Source organism: Euwallacea fornicatus, chromosome 21 (assembly GCF_040115645.1).
Source record: "Euwallacea fornicatus isolate EFF26 chromosome 21, ASM4011564v1, whole genome shotgun sequence".
In the NCBI taxonomy this organism is placed as follows: Eukaryota; Metazoa; Arthropoda; class Insecta; order Coleoptera; family Curculionidae; genus Euwallacea; species Euwallacea fornicatus.
This window is the reverse complement of record NC_089561.1, coordinates 634,408-653,448: the sequence shown is the minus strand read 5'-3', so window position 1 is coordinate 653,448 and position 19,041 is coordinate 634,408. Positions and strand designations below refer to the sequence as shown.

The window sequence follows — 19,041 nt, the reverse complement described above, 5'->3', positions numbered from 1 at the left end:
CTTCCGTTAATCTGACAAAGAGAAAAATAAACAGTACAATTGCTGTATAGTTGGTTGCATCGTACATTTTTTTTTTATATTATAAGTCAACTTAATGCGTTCTTTCTAAAAAATGGCGTCGCGATTTGAAATTTCCGACATTGTGATATGAATAAATCCAAAAATTTCAATTTTAAGACGATTTAGCCGCGTTTAAAAGTGTAATTTTAACAGAACAAACCCTACATTATCAGAACATTGCTTAGGCAGCGACAACTAATAGATTGGTAAGCGAAAAAATCCTTTTCAAATGTAGCAATTTTGCGTTATTTATTACAAACTAATTGAAATACTCCCATAAGGACCAAAACCGACAGTTCTAATTTTCGAACAATAATTAGTTTCTTAATTGCCCCAAGAGACATTTTCAGAGAAGCACTTTTTCCAAGTTCAAAATAAAATTAATAATAAAACTCTCAGGTTAATAAATTTTATATTTTTCAGTTAAATAATAGGCAAAATAAACATTTTCTCTCTAATTAAATCACAAAATTATATCACTCTCTGGTTCCAAATACGCCCCCTACACACACCACCTACATTTAAGCGAAGCACACTTCACATTATACAGTGTGTTTAATTCACATACTACAGGAATTTTTGTCATTATCAGAAGTAGACAGGGTCTTCTGTCTGAAAATTATTTTTAAAGCTCAACTTTTTTCTCGCTTTGCGAATGCTCTGTCTTTAATAATAATAATGGAAATACCTGCAGTGTGAGCATGAGAACAGGACACACTCAATAGATATCTAATAATGTTGTTATGCAAATAATATTATATAGTGTTATGATTTGAGATCCAGCTATAGGAAATATGGAACAGATTTAAATTGCTGTAACAACTTCCATTAACCTTCAAACACCTAGCTACCCTTACCTATTACCTTAAGTACCAAATTCTTAATTTCAAAAATTATCTATTAATCATTTAAATTGCAGAAAACAAGGTTTGTCACTCACAATAACTCTCCAAGCAAAATATCCCATACTCTTTTGTAATATAATTAAAACTGTATATAAATACAAGAGTCAAAACCCATGGCAATGGCAAAACACTAATAATTAGGGTCCACTCTACACACCTCAGACTGCAAATTTCGCACAAAATTTGGCAATAATTAGTTCAAAGACTTCATGCGTAGCTTTTTCTTTTTCTTACGGTCGATCTTACCAAGCTCGGTGGCACTTACCAACCTCCTGAGGGTCTGTTTTTTGAACTTGGTCTTCAGGGGGTTCTTGGTGAAGCTGGGAATTCGAAAACTGCCCTGTTTGCTGGTGCCCGGCTCAGCGGGCGACTTGTTCCGAATAAAATGGGCTGAAGTAGCTACCTTTGACTTATGGGTAAAGACTGTGGCTTTGGATGTGGGGGCGTCCCAAGACACTACCAAATTATCGTCAAACTCCTCGCTATCTTTGTTCTTGTACTTGGCAATCATGGTTTTGCCCTCCGGGTTTTTGATGAAGCATATTTCCCTCAAGTGCAATTCGTCCTCCTTTTCTTTATCTTGAGGTTGGGGCTCTGTTTTGGGATTTGTCTGTGTTGGTTTTTTGCCTTTTCCAACTTTAGTCTGCAGCTTTTCACTAGACGCCGCGTTCTTCGTCTTCAAGCAAATATCTTTCCTGCTCTTGGACCTGAACGGTCGGTTGAGTTTGACTGAGGGTTTTGAGCAGCTCGGCAGGCTCATAGCGGCGTGGCAAGCCAGGTTCTCCTTGCGTTCCACTGGTACCGAAGCCCTGGATTTGTTCAACTGTTTGACCGACTTTCGCACTGACGCTCTGGGTCGCTGCACGGCTCGGCCTTTGCCCTGAAGCAATAACAAACTTACCAACTTTATTACATTGTACGTTACAAAAAGGTATTCTGGCTTTTTCTTCGATTATACAGTTTAAAATTGGGAAGGGTGTGACGTAACGGCGATGTTACACCTCAAGAGGAGCTGCCAAAGAAAAAAAAATACAGTGCGTCAGTTAAATGAAAATTTGTTCCTTCAAAATATCCCCGGACTGGGAAAGAGATATTTCTTGGAACATATAAAACAAGCGGCAACACAAACTTGTAAAACAACTAAAACAAAATGGTGATTAAAACTTTAATTAAAAAAGCTATAGGTATAAAAAAATACATTAGATTCTTGAAATGGTTAAACGCCATGAAGACCGTCAATCTAATACCTAAAATCTACAGGAATTTAATCACAGGTTAGCTATAATAATCTGAGCAAAATGTCTTGCTCAAATTGAATACAATAGTATTGGCAAAAAGAGAACAGAAGTTTAGGCAAAAGCCGGCACATTTACGACATAGTACACGTAGTTATGTGAACGGGTATGTCATCGACATTTTCATTGTCAAGTACCTGATTTTGGGCCTGAGAGGGGGTGCGCATTCGCGACAGTTTCGGCCGGGCATCCCCGAAGTTGTTGGAACAGCAACTCGTGCGCAGCCACTCCCTGAGACCGCTCAAATTGTGAAATTCCGAATTTGGCAGACGAGACAATGGGTTGTGACCGGTGAGGTCCAAGATAGAGGCGCCCAAAGAGCGACCCACCTAAACGTAATTTTAAAAACATGTCAATTGTTTTTGACGAATACAAGTACCCGCACCAGTTCGTACTCAGTCTATAAAAGCTATCTGTATTCGTCTAACGTGTTGCCAAACATCATAATGAAACAAGGATAGTTAAAAAAGTAAACCATATTGCCGCACTGAGTGAGTACTGGTGCGAATGGTTCAAATGTTTAGTCACCTCTTCAAATATCTGAGGAGTGTATTTGGGCGGTATGGACACAGCGTGAACTTTGCCGGAATTTTCCTTCACGGTGGGCGGCAAAACGTTCACCAATCTACCGGTGTTGTAGTTGCATTCTAGGGTGTAACTTTTGATAATTCCGGTAAGGGAGAGAACAGCCACTCGACCTGAGCCGGCCCTACTCATTCCATCTCGTTTATCTCTGAAAGTATTTTGATATTCAATAAAAGTTACCGAGTAGTTTTGGCCAACTATTTTTCTCTCGAAATCAAAATTAAAGGGTATGGAAATCACCTCTTTGATATCTAAACGAACATACAACGCCCTTCGTGCAATTTTTCCAAGAAACACAAATATTACCTCAAGCCTTAGAATGTGTAACTAACGTCTGGCAAGGGCACCACATCCTGTATAACATTTGTGCCCGACACAATTATAAAATCATCAAATATTGTATCTTTTTCTTACCGGAGATACATATTCCTCTCGGTGAAATTGCAGCCTTGAAAATGGAAATGATGATTGTTCAATCCCATCAACTTAGGCAGCAGCATACACTCGACCCGCCTCTCCAAGTCATCGAAATGATTCCCGTACATGAAAATGCCCTTTTTCGAGGCGTGTCCGTGCAAGTCCAGGTACATGAACAGACCGGACTCATTGGCATTGACGTCACCGTGATTGCCCACCGTAACATGTTCCTCGAACTTCACCTCTTCATCGTTCTCGTTGTGGGTCAATTTGCAGCCGCACTGTCGACAGAAATTGTGCCCTAAAGAACGTGAAGGCTGGTTAAAGGTGGGCACTAAAGTTGAGATTCCCGGCATCGTTTTCTCCAGCTTGAGGATGCTCGCCTTACATTTGGTACACCAGGAAACACTGTTGTTGGACTGTTCCTCATTTAAGGACATGTTGGAGAGTTTGTGCAAGTGATCATTGTCATGATTCGCTGAGGGGTTGTGTTGGCAAATGTCGTATTTGAAGATCTTGTCCTCCTTTTCCTCGCCAAAGTGATGGTACCTAAGGTTGACCAGTCAAAAAGCACCAGATTTTTATGAGACAAAATTACTACCTAATTAAGCTTCTTGCAGCAAAGATTGAGGGGTGTTCTGTGAGGGTGGGATTGAGGTAAATTCTATTTAAATTTACACCTCTAGTGTCCGTTCTGTAATGACCATTGGCCACTCCATCTGGGTTTAAAAACGGAATGAGTTTAAATACATAATGTTTTCTCAATATTTGAGCCTGCAAATCGTCTTTATTTAGCAGGAAATTGAGAATTCCGTTGAAAACAAAGGAAGAGGGGGTTTCGCCTGGGTGCACCCGGGCTGAGATAAAGATCACCTAAAATTCCCATTTTTATTATTAATAAAATAATGTGGTGTATAACGAAAGGATACCCTTAGGGGTTGTATCCTGTAGAGGTTAGCCACATAAATTATTTGCCTTTATCTTACATCATACCTTCTTCCCAATAAACTTATGGGGTCTCTCCACATCTATACAGGGAAACAAGCTTTTCAATCTGGGCTCTCGTTCAGTGGTAATGCCATGAAAAGAGGATAATGTGATTAAATCAACGTTGCGTCCTTCCAAAGAATGACACACAGTTTCATGCACGTAGTAAATATCATCTTCAGCAATGGGCTGGATAGAAAGGTGCTTGGTGTCAATGTTGAGTAACATTTTCTGCAGTTCGGAATAGGCGAACGGATAGGTGAAGGCAAAATATGTGCAACTCTCAGGATTTTCTGGTGTTCGAAATTTGAAAGATAAAGTGAAGATATCTTCATTTATCTAAAAAATATATAGATAATTATAGAAATCCTTAGAACTTTTTAATGAAAAACTTTACACTATATACAGGCTTATCTTGAACTCGTTCCCATTTGGGCCTTCCAGGCATGATTCTGAACACAGGAGCCATGCCTTGACTGTACATTTTTCCCTGTCTGTTTAAATCCACCAAATTAAGTTTGACGAGCAGGCCCGGTCGGGGAGCTACAATAAGGACGGGAATAAGGGTTCATTTGTTAGATGGAAAATTGAAAATCTACCTTTAATACCAAAATAAAACCACGTTCTATTTCCATTTTCAAATTCTGTACCATTACAGTCTGGTTTGGTCCAAAGATTGAATTCGGCATCGGGAATCTCGATTGCGATTTTATTGCTACTGGTGGAATTTTGTTTGGAAACAGCTGAAAAGTTTGTAGGAATAAGAAAAAAAATTGTTATAAGGGAAATCTTATTTTCCGCACAAGGGCAATTTACGGACGGACCTCCCGAAACAGGGCTAAAAAGTTGGGTAATTATCAACTCTCCTGATAATAATTTTAGTAAAAAGATCACTAAATGCAATACTTTATATGTTCATAACTGCTTTTGTTAACTGAATTACACATTAATATCTTTATCACCAACTTCCTCAATTGGAAAGATTTTGTTTTGAGCTCTCTTAGAAAAGTGTTGAGATTTAGTTTAGCTTTCGAATGTATATGATTAACAAGTCAGTTGCAAATTTCTGACTTTACTGCAAATTGTGATTTACGTTGCGATTGGCATTAGAAATAAATTTATTTCTAAGGTAAATCTTTGGTTTTATGCACCTCAAGTCCTCGGGATATAGACAAAAATGGGAGGCACAGTTTGATCTTCTAGGTCGCCATGTAAGAGCAGTAGTAAGCCCATTCATGATAAATATAATCTAATCTCTACCAAACACGTAAATCTACTTAAAATATTAACCAATGCAGATTTCCATTGACTTACCGGTTTCAGTATTTGGTACAAATTCCACTCTTGCGAGATTTGCTGAATCAAAGTCATTGTGGAAAGTAAATTGGGCACAATTAATGCCATCCATCTCACAAGGGATTTGCTAGAGTATTGCACATTATTATGATCTATATTAGTCTTAAAACTGTCTGGAAAGTGAGATTCTTTTGTGCCTCAGGAATGGTAAGGTCATAGAGAACAAAGCATTTGACCTAGAAACCTATTTCTTTCGGAAAATTGAGGAACGAAAATGAACTGATTAAAAGGGTTATTAATAAAGGGAGTAAATTGGTTGCAAATTAGGGCGAATGCCTACAAATATTGTTTAGGGGGTTGTGACAACAAACAGCTGATTATTATTTATGTGTATTTAGGTGTCACTTAAAAATATTATAATTTTCATGAATCTAATTGCAAATAAGTCAAATTTAAATGCCACAAACCTGTTTAAACACCATAAATTGTCTATTTTAATATAAAACATTTCATTTTTAATAATTTTGTGTCATGACGGAGCTATCAAACTATCACTGACATTTTATTTTATGTCTTGTCCTGGATCAACCAGAAGTTCCTCCCCTCAGGTGGAGAGGGCGCCAAAATTCATTTTTATTTCGACTACCCTATGTGCTCAACTTCAGGTGTGAGTGCAAAAATAACTTGCTAAACAATTTTACTTAAAAAAAATCATAATGGTTCCGGAACAGCTGCAACAAAAAGTGTAAGCTCTTTTAGAGTTAACAGACAGAGTTTCACTGGAAGCGTGATTAGCACCAAAACGATTGTGATAGGTAAAATGAGGATTTACATGACAATTGTTTAAATCTAGAGATTAAACAACGGAAAGCAAGCAAAGCTGATGGAGAGCCCAGTAGATGTTGTTGAAGAGGTTCATGGAGACTAGAGTCGTTAGTTGGAAAGACGAACCAAAAATACATCAGTTTGCTTTGAAAATATTGATTTGACCCGATATAGGAAGGTAATGACAAACTTACAAAATTGAAATTCGTAAGGAAATCTGCTTAGCGACCATCCAATTAGTTACTATTAATCATTGCAGATAGATACAGAATTAAATTAAATATAAATACATGCAAACACAAAAACATTTTTGAACACTATAATTATAAAAATACTTTCTGCAGATGCGTGAATATCTTGCAAATCAACGTTACCTTGCAAGTATCCATTTTAAAACTTCATTACAACCTTCATATTCGTTGTATCTTCTTAGTAAACGATAAAAATTCGGAACTAGGACTATTTTGCGCAGAAATCGAATCTTCTATTCGGTTGATTCGGGTACGGTCCCGATAAGCTGCGTTACAGTTAAGGCGAACGAATACAGGGCGGCCATCGGGGATGCTTTGGCATTTTAATCTCAGCTGTGTTTATTCAATTGATTTAATCTTGTTCTGTTTCTTCCCCGCAACTGAGTATTATAATTAATTATTTTAAAACATTATTCGATCTTTTCGAGCACTCGGAATGTGTGCATCTGTAGCCATCTACCGGATAGTAGTGACACTCCAAACAAACCCTTAGAGTCGACGTGGCAGATTCCTTTCTTACCGACCGTGACGGATATTTTTTGGTTTTCGAAGAATAAAAAAATGAGACAGAAATTTCGCCACGGAAGTTATCAGTCACTTCAACTCTCAATCCCTGGGCATTTTTCAGTTGATGCGGCCTTTCTGGGCGTTTAATTGAAGTGTTTTAAATCCCCCGTGGCAGCATCGAACCCAGTGTGCATCCCCCATAGTGAAAATCGCCATAAAATTATTTCAAAGGTTTTATTTGATTTACGTCGTGTTTTGAAGGAGGCCATCTTTGCAGTCGACGGAGAGGTCCTTGACTGACCGTTTCATTGTCTGGTGGAAAATCCAGTGTTTATTCCACACACAGAGAACCAAATGGCTTTAAAGCGAATTAATAAGGTAGGCTGCAGTGTTCTACGTGCTGAACTTGAAATATTTCGAGTCCCGCTTGTATTTCCTCTGGGAGAAAAACGCCCTCAAGTTGTGAAATGCTATCTGAAGGATTTCAACGTGAGAAACTAGCTGTAAATCGGGCGATTCTAGCACATTTCTTATATGGCAGTTATATTGAAAGTCTCCGAAATAAAAAAATTACTATTGAAAAAAAGTTTTAAAAAATGCATAAATGCATACAAAACAAAAACATCCCTAAATGAAATAGAAAAATTGTCTTAGAAAGAAATTACCTAAACCCTACATGTACCGACGTACTGAAAAAAGTAGTAAATCAGCCCCTCTAAAATTTAGTCCAGTAATTTGTCATTACAAATGCCCATGCACATGTTTCTAACCTCACCATCTGACTTTCAAGTTTCTATTATTAACTCGGGAGGTTTTATTTCAAGGTGGTTTACTAGCTTTGTGCCCTGTTTTAGGAACTACAAGACCTTGGAAGGGACCCTCCAGCACAATGTTCAGCAGGACCTGTTGGTGATGACTGTAAGTGAAAATTTACATTTACAGTAGTTGATACTCGGATATGATACTTGTTTTGTGGGTACTTATGATCAATCCTAACAAGTATAGAAGTGAGGTGTAATCTTCTATCACAAAAAAACAACTTTAGTGCTTTGAGAAATTGCTCAACGCTTATGTGGAGGAAGATTGCATTGGTGTGTTTTATTTTGTCAGGGTCATTTTCAATCATTCTAAACTGTTAATTCAATTTTATTAAAATTTTTAGACATATTAACATTGTTTAAAGACATGCAAGGGTCTGCATAAAGAATTTTTACGTCTCAAATTCCACATTGACTGCAAAAGAATTTTGTTCCTTTTTTTACTGGTAGTATTGATAAAGTTCTGAGCAACAATTTTCTCTTGAGTACTGACATTACTAAAAGTGAAATTTTTGGGTCATTAAGTGCACAGTAGTTGTCTTTTGTCTGCTCCACATTACTGCAGGTGATTTATATCTTGCACTATACAGTATATGGAACAAATTAGCTTGATAATCCTTAAATAACGTCCATATTTTGATTGTCAACATTGTTTAGAATTTCATAGGCCCACTTCTGGGCTATCTTCTAAATAGATCTTTATATCAGGAATCCTTTGGAAATTAACTTATGACAATAACTATAATCAGACTGAAAATAAATAAGAAGGGCACGGACTGTTTAAGTGGTTTAACTTGGTAAAATAACTGTAACTTGTTCTTGAATAAATCTCAAGACCTCTGATGATCCTCTGCATGATATAAACTGCCTGTCGGTCCCTTTGACAAGCTCCAAAATAATATTTCATATGAGATAACTGATTAAATTCAAAATAAATTGATTGTTTTAAAGTCATTTATTGACAAAATTTACACATTAAGACACGGTAACTATTTAATATCAATGCCAGTCTTGAGGTATGTTCCTCTCAAGTGAAACAGGGGCTTAAAGAGACCTTATTTTCTCTTGTACTACAGTATAGAGTTGCATTACATTTTAACATATAGTGACTTGGGACTGTTTTTGGGAATTAGATAGGTCCAGTTATGTTTGCTTTGAAGTTAAAAGATTTCCCTCACACATCTCTAATTCACGAAATCTAAATTCAATTTATAAATATTCGAGCGATGTCTTTGTCTCAAACACAAACAAAATAGGTGCATTTTGTTGCCAAAATTTTGATTTTGGAAATACGGACAACCCCCGTATTTTTATACCATTAAAAATATGTTAATATATTTTTTTAATAGTAGTTAATTTCTTATTGTTATTGTAGCAATGCTCGCCATGATTATGCAGTAAGAACTAGAAAATTAAATGAGCGCAAAAATGGTCAACTTTCTCTTCTTTCATTGTTTTATTATGAGGCGTTTTAATGTGTCAGACTAAGACAGATAGCTCTAAATGACCATTTTTATACTCACACAAACGTCATCATTATTATTTATTAATTATTATACGTTTTATTTTCAGTATTTCATTGGCAAGCCACAATTATGGGACCAGTAAGTATTATATTAATATGCCACGTATAAGTAACAGGTTTTAATGATTTCAACTCAATGCAATAATTTCATCTGAATCACTTGTGATTAAATTGGTTTAATTGGCAAGATTTGATGTCACTTTAGCCGAGTTTTACTATTATAGCCTAATAGGTTGTGTCTTTTTCAGCCGGATAGTCCATACCAAGGTGGCGTATTTTTCTTAACAATTCACTTTCCCACAGACTACCCGTTTAAGCCTCCCAAAGTGGCTTTTACGACAAGAATCTACCACCCAAATATAAATAGTAATGGTAGTATCTGCCTTGATATTTTAAGGTCTCAGTGGTCTCCAGCCTTAACTATTTCAAAAGGTGAGTTACACTTTCAATTTTTTGGTTATTTCTAGTATATGTGTGGTATTTTTAAACTATCAGAAATGAGCTTAGAGTGATTTGTTACATCATCACTATATGAGTTTACCTTTATTTTTAAATTAAAGATTTGCCTCTCAGGCTACATCAATACCACAATTTTCCACCTTTTTAAATTTCGAGAGTTTCTTTAACCCCCGTGCAGTTGTATTATTCATAGGCTAAAGTGGAATATCCGAGTTAAAAGTGCATGGTAATGTAAAATCATTTCTATCAAATCATTTCCTGTATTGTTTACGAGGAGAGAAGGTCTTTGTTTTTGTCACTTCGCTAGTGCACAGTCATAATAAGGATTGTTCGTATATATACAGAGCGTTTAAAAATTTCCCCTTTCCATTCTGTGTATAATGACGATCGCTTCTTTGGGTTTATGATTAATCTTGGCTTTCTCTCCGCTTTTAGCCCAGCATAATTTTTAGTAATTTTCACTCTTTTCCTTACCAAGTCACTAGGTGGAATGCCCCTATTACATTTTCGACTTCAGAAAGTAATTTCTCTTCAAATAAGTCTCGAAATTTCTAACTTAAAAAGATGTCAGTTAAAAATCTTATTGCTATATCATTGAATGTTGTCACAAAATTTGGGATATTCTGTAGAGCAGTGCTTAAATCCTTTTTTGTGTTCCAGTACTGTTGTCAATCTGCTCACTACTGTGTGATCCGAACCCCGACGACCCTCTAGTTCCCGAAATCGCTAGGATATACAAGACAGATCGCGAGAAATACAATGAATTGGCGCGCGAGTGGACTCGCAAGTACGCTATGTGATGGCCCGGCCCCCAAATCACCACTACACCTAATTAGATGGTAAACAAAACAAAACGCAAAACTTATTCAACAATACAGTTATCAACAACAACGGAAGGGGATCGGCTCAGTCTCATCAGTAAACGTCTTATAATTTGTACATTTTTTTTGCGCTTCGCGCTCCCGGACTGTCGCCACGTTATAATTAACAACCCAAATACTTTCTTTGGTTCTGATCCTTTAAATATAAATGTGGTTATAAGGAGTGGATTTTTGTTCCTGGCCCGCACGGCGATGAAGATGTTTCAGAAGCGAAAACCGTTCTAAACGTTTTCGGTAGCCTGTCGCGTTCGGTCCGGCCCGGGTCCCGGATTGACCCTACCGTTAGGCCGTAACATACACTTATTACTGTATTATTAAATCAAATATTGTTAGTTAAATTAATACTGTAGGTTTTGTGGTTCTGCTAGGTATATTATGAGATAGAAATAAACTTGCGATTTTTCAACAACTGCACGCACGTTCTTAGGTTTTCCACCTCTTGATGTCTCCCTCGTTCATTTCATTGGGACTCATTTTACTTCACTTAGGGAGACATCTTCGAGGTGCAATTGTTAACATCGTCAAGAGTGCAGACGTCAATCTTTTTTTACTTTCACTGAAATGTAGAAATATGGTAGATCCTTGCGAGCGTAAAAATGACAGCGCAACTGCCATTTTAACTCAAAGGAAGCCATTCCATTGGTTCAAAAAATATCACATCGGTCAAACATATATTTTTCACCAGTGGAATGACGTTACGCCAGTCATTGTGACGCCCATGAATATCTACCGTCTTTGGCGAGCAAGATTGGGTACCAAACGTGGATGATTCCGGGACCCCGACGCGCTGACTCCTGCCCAATCCCTTCGTAAATTCTCTTTTTTTAGTTTGGCCTTGAATGCTGTCGAAAGACCTCTGTAAAATAATTATAAAATTTTAGAATACATATTTATATTTGCCCTCTTCAGTGATTTTATTAAATTATGTTTAAACTCTGATTTAACGGTTGTTTGTTTTTGAGACCTTCGGAATGGCTAAAATAATTCTTGGTGAGTAAATTATGAAAATCGACAGCTTTTCTTTCCCGTGTTTCAGTTATGTATCTGAGATGAAGCAGTGTCATCACTGTCAAAAAAATTAATTATCACTTAATTATTTTCTAGTTAATTAAAAGCAGGCATTGCCTCGTCGTGAGGAAAATTGTAGTTATTTTGACATTTTTAACATTAAAATGAGGAAAAAAGGTATGTTTGTTCCACATACCACAAAATTTTTTAAAATTTAACACCTCATACCAAGAACAGAAGTGCGACGAGGTAAATTTGGCTCAAGATAATCTTCGACAAAATAAATTTGCTTCATTCGCATTGGAAATTAAACATTTTTTATCAGGAACACAGAGATGTGATGAGGTAAATTTGACTCTAGATAATCTTCGACAAAATAAATTTGCTTCATTCGCATTGGAAATTAAACATTTTTTATCAGGAACACAGAGATGTGACGAGGTAAATTTGACTTTAGATAATCTTCGACAAAATAAATTTGCTTCATTCGCATTGGAAATTAAACATTTTTTATCAGGAACACAGAGATGTGACGAGGTAAATTTGACTCTAGATAATCTTCGACAAAATAAATTTACTTCATTTGCATTGGAAATTAAACATTTTTTATCAGGAACACAGAAGTACGAGGAGGTATATCTAAATATTAAAATATCTAAGGAAATCGATATATTACAAAATCGTACAAAAATATCAATAGCTTCTAACTTCTCATAGTGCATACCTTCCACTTAAAATTTCAAAATTCAATTCTTTTCCTTAACATGGTAATAAAGAACTGAAAATAGAAATTATAAAATGTACATTGTCAATAAAGAATAAACGTCCATAAAAATATAAAAACTAAGACTTTTCATCAATCTGGACTAGCTGTTGTCCATCAATAATTTGAGTTGATATTTATATTTCTCGACTTCATCTTCCTTTTTCTTTAGTTTCGATTTATACTCTTCTATGGTTCTTTTGGCCTCTTCTAATTCCTCCAAAACGAGATCTAATTCCGTGCTGGATTTATCGATGCTTTGCACCTAAAACCATATATTATAAAAAGTTATAACATACGGAGTGTCCGGAAATAATCTTGAAATTTTTTTGGGAGGCAGTTCTAAAGATTGAAATAAACGAAAAAGTTCTTTCAAACATATCTCGAAAATTATTTATTAAAAAAGTTAGAATGCCTTGTAGGGAAAATTCTGAAGATGGTTTTTTTCGCAGCATTTCCGAACGCGTTTGTGCTAAAATTAAAAAATTCGATATACTGTAAAAAGTTGGAATAAAACAACTTTTTTTATGTTAATAATTACAGAGTTTTGTCAGGGATTTCCTGCGTAAATGTTGCTCTAAGGTTTTTATTTGCCCAATTTTAAAATTTTTGAAATCAAATTAATAAATCTAATTTTTTTTTAAGTAGAAAAGACTATCCCTTTTAAGAAGGTATTTTTGAATTATTTTTATTAGAACTTTCTTTAACAGTTCAATCTTTAGAATCACCTCCCATAATATTTTAAAATTATTTTCAGACACCCTACATAAAGAAAATACCTTTAAGTTATTGCCAAAAGGAGTTGGTTTCTTATTCTTCTTCATAACTACTTTTCGAATATTCGGCCGCCCTGAAATCACCTTCAGATTACTTGGCAGGACATTTTGAATAAAATTGCCTTTGGTGAGCGCCAAAAACTGATCTAACGTCACTGTGATGGTTCTTTTAGGCGGATTAGGTTTGGGAATAACTTTCTCTTCTTGTTGTTTCACAGTTTTTAGTACTTCCTTTCCAACATCTTAAGCAAAAAAATATTTCTGTATTAAAAAAATTATTAATTTTAAGCTACTACCAGTTAAAACTACTGAATGTCCACTCTCCATCACTGCATTTAGAATATTGGATTCATCACTGTCTATTGGTAACATTGTAATTCCATGCTCTTGCAGAAGCTTCATGGCAGAAAAGTCGCCATCTTCTTGAACTAATTGAACAAAAACTTTAAGTTTTTGCAAATCGTTTTATAATGATTTTTTTTGTTAGTAAAACTTACCTTCAACTGCTGTAACAGGGCATGAATTCTCTGGTGACAATTCATTGGTTTCTTCACCGGGAGGTAAAGATTCATCATCAATAACAATAATTGGGTCAGCTACAAATCCAATAAATTACATTGAATTTATATATTGTGACCATTAAAAAAAGACTTACAAGTCGGTTTTCCATCGCAATTCTCCTCTGCAGTTTCAACAATATTGGTTTCTTCATCTTCCTGGAGCTGCATTACTAAAGCTTGGGAAGCAGCTTGTGCATCCCCTTCGTAAGCTACCAAAACCACATATTCAAAAACACTTCTTTTTCACTAATATTTTAATTTTGAATTAATACCTTGCAGCAACTCCACCAACTCTAATTTATTAATCTGATTGGCAATGTCTTGGGGTGTAAGATTGAATTTGTTTTTTGAGGTAGTGCAGGCCCCATTCCTCACCAATAGCTCCACTACGGCTGTATGTCCATTCTGCACTGCCCAATGAAGAGGGGTCATGTGCAGCATATCTGCTGTATTAATATCTGCCCCATATTTAATCAACATCTCTGCAACTTGGTAATTGCCTTCATATGCAGCCAAATGCAATGGAGTTCTATCGACTTTATTTCGTGCATCCTGTGAGATGCCCCCTTTGAGGACCACTTCACATACCTTGAGATTGTTGTTTTGAGCAGCCAAATGCAAGGGAGTTGTGCCCAACTAAATTGAATATTCCTAAAAGTCAGGTAACAGTAAATTTGCGGTAGTTACCCAGTCAGAAGTGAACGGGGAGCCTTGAGAAAGCAGGGCTTTGACTTTGTCGGGGTCCCCATCCTTGGCAGCTTCTAATAAGTGTTTTCCAAGTTTGTTGATGGTTTGTAGAGTTTGTGAGACAAAGGATGAATTGGCAGCAATACTATGGTCCTTTAATGAGGAAGTAGCAATTGAGGAATTTAGGGTTTCAAAAGGGAATGATTTTTTTACCTCAATATCAGGAAGAGCTTGTAATTTATTGTCTGCAGTTAATATGTATTTGATAGGCCTTACATTTGTTGTCTCTTCTTCCAGATGTCTTTTCATAGCCTGAAATTTCGGCAAAACGCATTTTATCCTCGTTGAAAAAACAACTTTTTATTCACATTTCAAAAACAGGAAAGGGAAGTCCTGAAGCCGTCCATCTTGAAATGTGGATTTCCTTTTCCTGCCCAGAACGGAAGTGACCAATTTGAAAATTGATTAATTGGTCAGTTTCTCGTTTTTAAGGGCATGTACTTACCAGCTATTTTCAGAATAATTAAAACTCTATTAAGAAAACAAAATTGGCAAATTTTAATAATATATTTAACCTCAAAAACGCGAAATAAATATAAATTACGTGCGAAGTGTCAAACATCGAAACCAAGGGTGCGTTCAGTCATCGCACAATCGGTGCAAACACACCCACAATCTTATGTACAAAAATGTCATCGAATTGCCACGTTTCAACCGATATCTTCAAGATTTTCATTTCTTTTTTGCTACTGAAAACAATTGATATGTCCACCGGTCTTGTTTGTATGACAATACACCTCTTTTAATCGAGTGGCATTGTCCGGTGTAGTTCGATTCCTGAAATCGCCAACGCTTATTTAAGACGTGAAATTTATTTGGCAACACTGCTTCAACGAACCATCGGATTCCATGCTCGAACTTCCCTTTTGTTGACAGGCAATTTAATCTCGATTTTCGAAGTTTTGACAAATGTAAATTTCTGCTTAATTAGCGCATCATTCTGACAATTAATTAAAGTTACGTAAAGAAATCAAAAGGGTCCAGTATGGAGAAAATTACTGATTATGAAACTTTCAAAACTCCCACTTCAGCGACTGATATCGATCAAAAAACCTCCAATAGGTCCAAAACCAAAAAGCGTATAAAATTTCACTTTAGCGTTAAAGCATACTTAGCTTCCAATTGCCCAATTTTCCAGCCTTATGGGTTACGGCCAGTATAGCCGAAGGCCTGGGCAGAGAGGAGTTCCTGGCAGCCACCCTTGTAGAGATAATTTTCCATTTAATTTCGTTGTTTTTCCTAACAATCTGTAAGTTAAAGCTTTTAGCAAAAACCCCTACAAAATAGAGCAATTGCCACAATAGACATATTCAGCAAAACCGATAGCTCAGAGTACTACCTCACAGAGTCGTTCAAAAAGGCTTTTGAGGTTGAAGAAGGCCTGGCGGAAGTGGTGAACGTGGACAAGTATTGGGAGGTGAAATCCTCGTCAAAAAATTGTTTTTCAAGGCTCACAATTTCAGTTTCAGTATATCAACGGAAACGTTTTAACGCAAATTTATGGTGGCCACGAGGCGGGGGGGCTGACGAAGGAAAAAAGTGGGGAGTTTTTAATGAAATTACTATTTACTTCCGGACGTGTAATCCGTAATAATGTCAATTTTTGGTTTAGGCGAATTAGCATCTAAGGCGAAAATTGAAGAATCTATTTCATCCAAAGGTAACATACGTGGCTCTGAGCGGCCCGACGAATAATTTTCAATTTAGAAAGGTTTACTCAATCCCCCATTGGCACTTTGGTTGTACTTAACGAAAACTTCGTCCTGGGAGTCCCGAGAATTAGACAGGTAAAAGTCTCAGAAACCTCATGTGAAATTCACGGATTTTTCAGACGACTGTTCGTGCGTTGCTACAACGTGTTTTCGAGTCGTTCGGAAGACAGAGAGAGCTTCGGACTGGGGGAACCCACGGCGTAATAACGGCAAATGTGCACAGATGCTCTGCCAAAGTTTCCATGTTTCTAGATGGATCTTTAGCGACTCTTCAGTCACAAAAAGCCTCGGATACAGGGGAACTCTAACCTCCTACTCAGGGGGCGGGTTTTACGCCGATTTCTCCCCCGATCTGAATACTACAATGAATATCCTGAATACTTTACGTGATAACTTGTGGATCACTCGCGGAACTAGGGCGGCTTTCATTGATTTCAGCGTTTACAATGCTAATATGAATTTATATTGCATTTGCAAGTAAGAGTTTCTTTACCACTTCTTTCATATATATATATTTTTTAAATCTAGGTTGATTTTCGAGTTTTTACCTACAGGGGGGGTGACCCCAAGCTACAACTTTTCCACTGCAAACTTAACCCCTTTGTCCACTACCTGGCAATGGACGCTCCGGATTTTGTTCTACGCGTTTTGCGTTTACGCCCTTTTTTGCTCGGCCGAGGAAATCAGAGAAATAATCTATTTTAAAGGAAGATATTTCCTGCGCGTTTGGAATTACATTGATATTACCGTTATACTGGTAAATTTATGCAAAAAAACTAACTAATTCGTCAGTTCGCCTCTTATTAGCTCACTTGTCAAATTGCCGTTAGCACTGAATACATGCGAACGGTAATAGTGCCCGACATTAAAAAAACCCTGAATCATCCCACCCATTATGGGAATTTGGAAAATGCCAAAGTAGTAAACCAAGTGGTCAAAATAAGTGAGGCTACGTTGCTGTTTTTCGTCTATTTGCGCACTTTCAAGTACCTGAATTTTAATCGAAGGATGTCGCAACTAAACAACACCATAAGAAGAGTAATAAACAGACATGAACCATTTCGTTTCAAGATATTTTCGTTTTTTAGTGCGCTAAAGACATTCTAGGGTTTTCCGTCATGTTTTTTGTGGCCTATTTCGCATATGCAGAGCTCGGGTACTTAGTGTTTGGGAACCAGGTATGACTACAGGAAATCGACATATTCCAATTTAAAACTATTTCGATAGGTCGAAGATTTCCGCAGTTTTGGGCGGTCAATGTTCACGCTTTTACGCACAATATTGGGCGATTTCGACTATGAAACCATCCAGAAAGCCAACTCCGTTGTGGCCCCCATTTACTTCCTCACTTACATCATGCTAGTATTCTTTATTTTAATTGTAAGACGAACTGAAATCAACCAGGTCAGTTGATTGATGACCGAAAGCCGTAAGTTGAAATTCGGCCTTTAACCAATCACGCGTCGGCAAAACCGGACGGCCATCAATAAACTCGCCTGGCTTTTCATACACATAATGGACATTTTGTTTTAGAACATGTTCCTGGCAATTATCAACGATACTTACGCTGACGTAAAAGTCGATATCGCAATCGCCTCCAAAGAGATCGAAATGACCGAATACATAGCGGACAGATATCGCAGTTTCTTGAGGAAACTCGGGTGTAAAGTGAGAAAGGAACACGAGAAACAGACGATTATTAACACGAATATCGCCCAAATCAGAGACGCACTGGTCAAGTAAACAAGAAATTTTTTGAGTAATTATTACACAGTGGTGTTACTGAAAAATTTAATTATTTAGGTTGGACTTCGACGATCGGGAGATTGAAATGTACTTTACAAGATACGATATTAATCCCCTGGCCGTTTTGAAGAGGGAGGATATTGAGAGATTTTTTGACAAATTCGGTAAGTTTTTTTACTCAATCATTTTCTGTAAAATTGCAATAATGCATATTCCTTTGTGGCATCTTCAGAATAGGTTTGCAATGAAAATAAATCTAACAAAAAGGAGGTTTAAGCTTAGGAATCTTACTTGTGATAGATCTACGAATTCGGCTTTCTATGTCATCAGGTGCTGCAACAACAATAGCAGGGTTCATCGTTTTCAACATTTACTGTTTGCATTAATACCGGCTTGTTTCTTAGTTTCTCTTCACTTTAAGCTTCAAATTAACCGCGACGATGCATTTTTCGATTCTATTCACATTGTGACTATCTAAATCACGACAATATTGTATCTGAAAATGAATGGATAAAATTTTACCATTTTGCTTTTTCTTTCAGCTCAGGAGGAACTGGACAGGAAAAGGGTAGAATCACATGTGGTGACGTGGAAAGATTTCCAAAAACAAAACGATAAGCTGGTCGAATTGGAAAACACTCTTCTAATGGTCGGGCAGAAGGTCCACGAGCTCCTAAGGACGATTGAAACCATGCAAGACAAAGCCAAACTTAAGGCTTTGTAGTTGCAGTTTATTAATTCTTTGATATGTATTTATTTATAAACAAAATGATACTTCGGTATATACATAATATACAGTAGCACAAGCTAATTTTCAGTTCAAAAATTAAATGGAAACTGCTCGAGTTTAAAACCATCAATTGCACTACTATTAATATTGATAACAAACGTACTAATTAAACTATCAATAAGGTGTCT

The 19,041-nt window shown here is 36.7% G+C and overlaps 4 protein-coding genes across 11 annotated transcripts; 2 read left to right on the top strand and 2 right to left on the bottom strand.

The window, feature by feature from the left end:
• Positions 1–455: 455 nt before the first annotated feature.
• LOC136345938 (cytosolic carboxypeptidase-like protein 5) lies at positions 456–6,102 on the bottom strand. Of its 7 annotated transcripts, XM_066294664.1 has the most exons (11): positions 6,013–6,098; positions 5,564–5,672; positions 4,849–4,992; positions 4,647–4,792; positions 4,256–4,588; positions 3,864–4,135; positions 3,651–3,811; positions 3,260–3,563; positions 2,789–2,993; positions 2,398–2,589; positions 456–1,845 (listed from the first exon to the last, which is right to left on the bottom strand). In XM_066294664.1, the coding sequence occupies exons 1-11, from the start codon at positions 6,025–6,027 to the stop codon at positions 1,159–1,161; spliced, it is 2,568 nt and encodes an 855-aa protein (XP_066150761.1). In that variant the 5' UTR covers positions 6,028–6,098; the 3' UTR covers positions 456–1,158. The 7 variants fall into 7 exon arrangements, with proteins under 7 accessions (XP_066150761.1, XP_066150759.1, XP_066150760.1 ...); XM_066294662.1 differs by having other exon boundaries at positions 3,260–3,811; positions 5,564–5,781; positions 6,013–6,102; XM_066294663.1 differs by having other exon boundaries at positions 3,260–3,811; positions 5,564–5,718.
• Positions 6,103–7,179: 1,077 nt separating this feature from the next.
• On the top strand, positions 7,180–11,750 carry eff (ubiquitin-conjugating enzyme E2 eff). Its single transcript, XM_066294872.1, has 5 exons — positions 7,180–7,506; positions 7,983–8,046; positions 9,519–9,550; positions 9,720–9,903; positions 10,591–11,750. The coding sequence occupies exons 1-5, from the start codon at positions 7,483–7,485 to the stop codon at positions 10,728–10,730; spliced, it is 444 nt and encodes a 147-aa protein (XP_066150969.1). The 5' UTR covers positions 7,180–7,482; the 3' UTR covers positions 10,731–11,750.
• Positions 11,751–12,471: 721 nt separating this feature from the next.
• Positions 12,472–15,266, bottom strand: Atac3 (Ada2a-containing complex component 3). Its single transcript, XM_066294871.1, has 9 exons — positions 15,111–15,266; positions 14,819–14,917; positions 14,606–14,758; positions 14,191–14,554; positions 14,014–14,127; positions 13,856–13,954; positions 13,655–13,786; positions 13,362–13,600; positions 12,472–12,847 (listed from the first exon to the last, which is right to left on the bottom strand). The coding sequence occupies exons 2-9, from the start codon at positions 14,912–14,914 to the stop codon at positions 12,686–12,688; spliced, it is 1,359 nt and encodes a 452-aa protein (XP_066150968.1). The 5' UTR covers positions 14,915–14,917; positions 15,111–15,266; the 3' UTR covers positions 12,472–12,685.
• LOC136346030 (polycystin-2-like protein 1) lies at positions 15,259–18,847 on the top strand. Of its 2 annotated transcripts, XM_066294869.1 has the most exons (14): positions 15,259–15,744; positions 15,804–15,914; positions 15,970–16,082; positions 16,135–16,204; positions 16,278–16,325; positions 16,373–16,577; positions 16,630–16,854; positions 16,906–17,134; positions 17,185–17,415; positions 17,466–17,555; positions 17,605–17,757; positions 17,911–18,116; positions 18,181–18,287; positions 18,666–18,847. In XM_066294869.1, the coding sequence occupies exons 1-14, from the start codon at positions 15,651–15,653 to the stop codon at positions 18,845–18,847; spliced, it is 2,064 nt and encodes a 687-aa protein (XP_066150966.1). In that variant the 5' UTR covers positions 15,259–15,650. The 2 variants fall into 2 exon arrangements, with proteins under 2 accessions (XP_066150966.1, XP_066150967.1); XM_066294870.1 differs by having other exon boundaries at positions 16,497–16,854.
• The last annotated feature ends 194 nt before the right edge of the window (positions 18,848–19,041 follow it).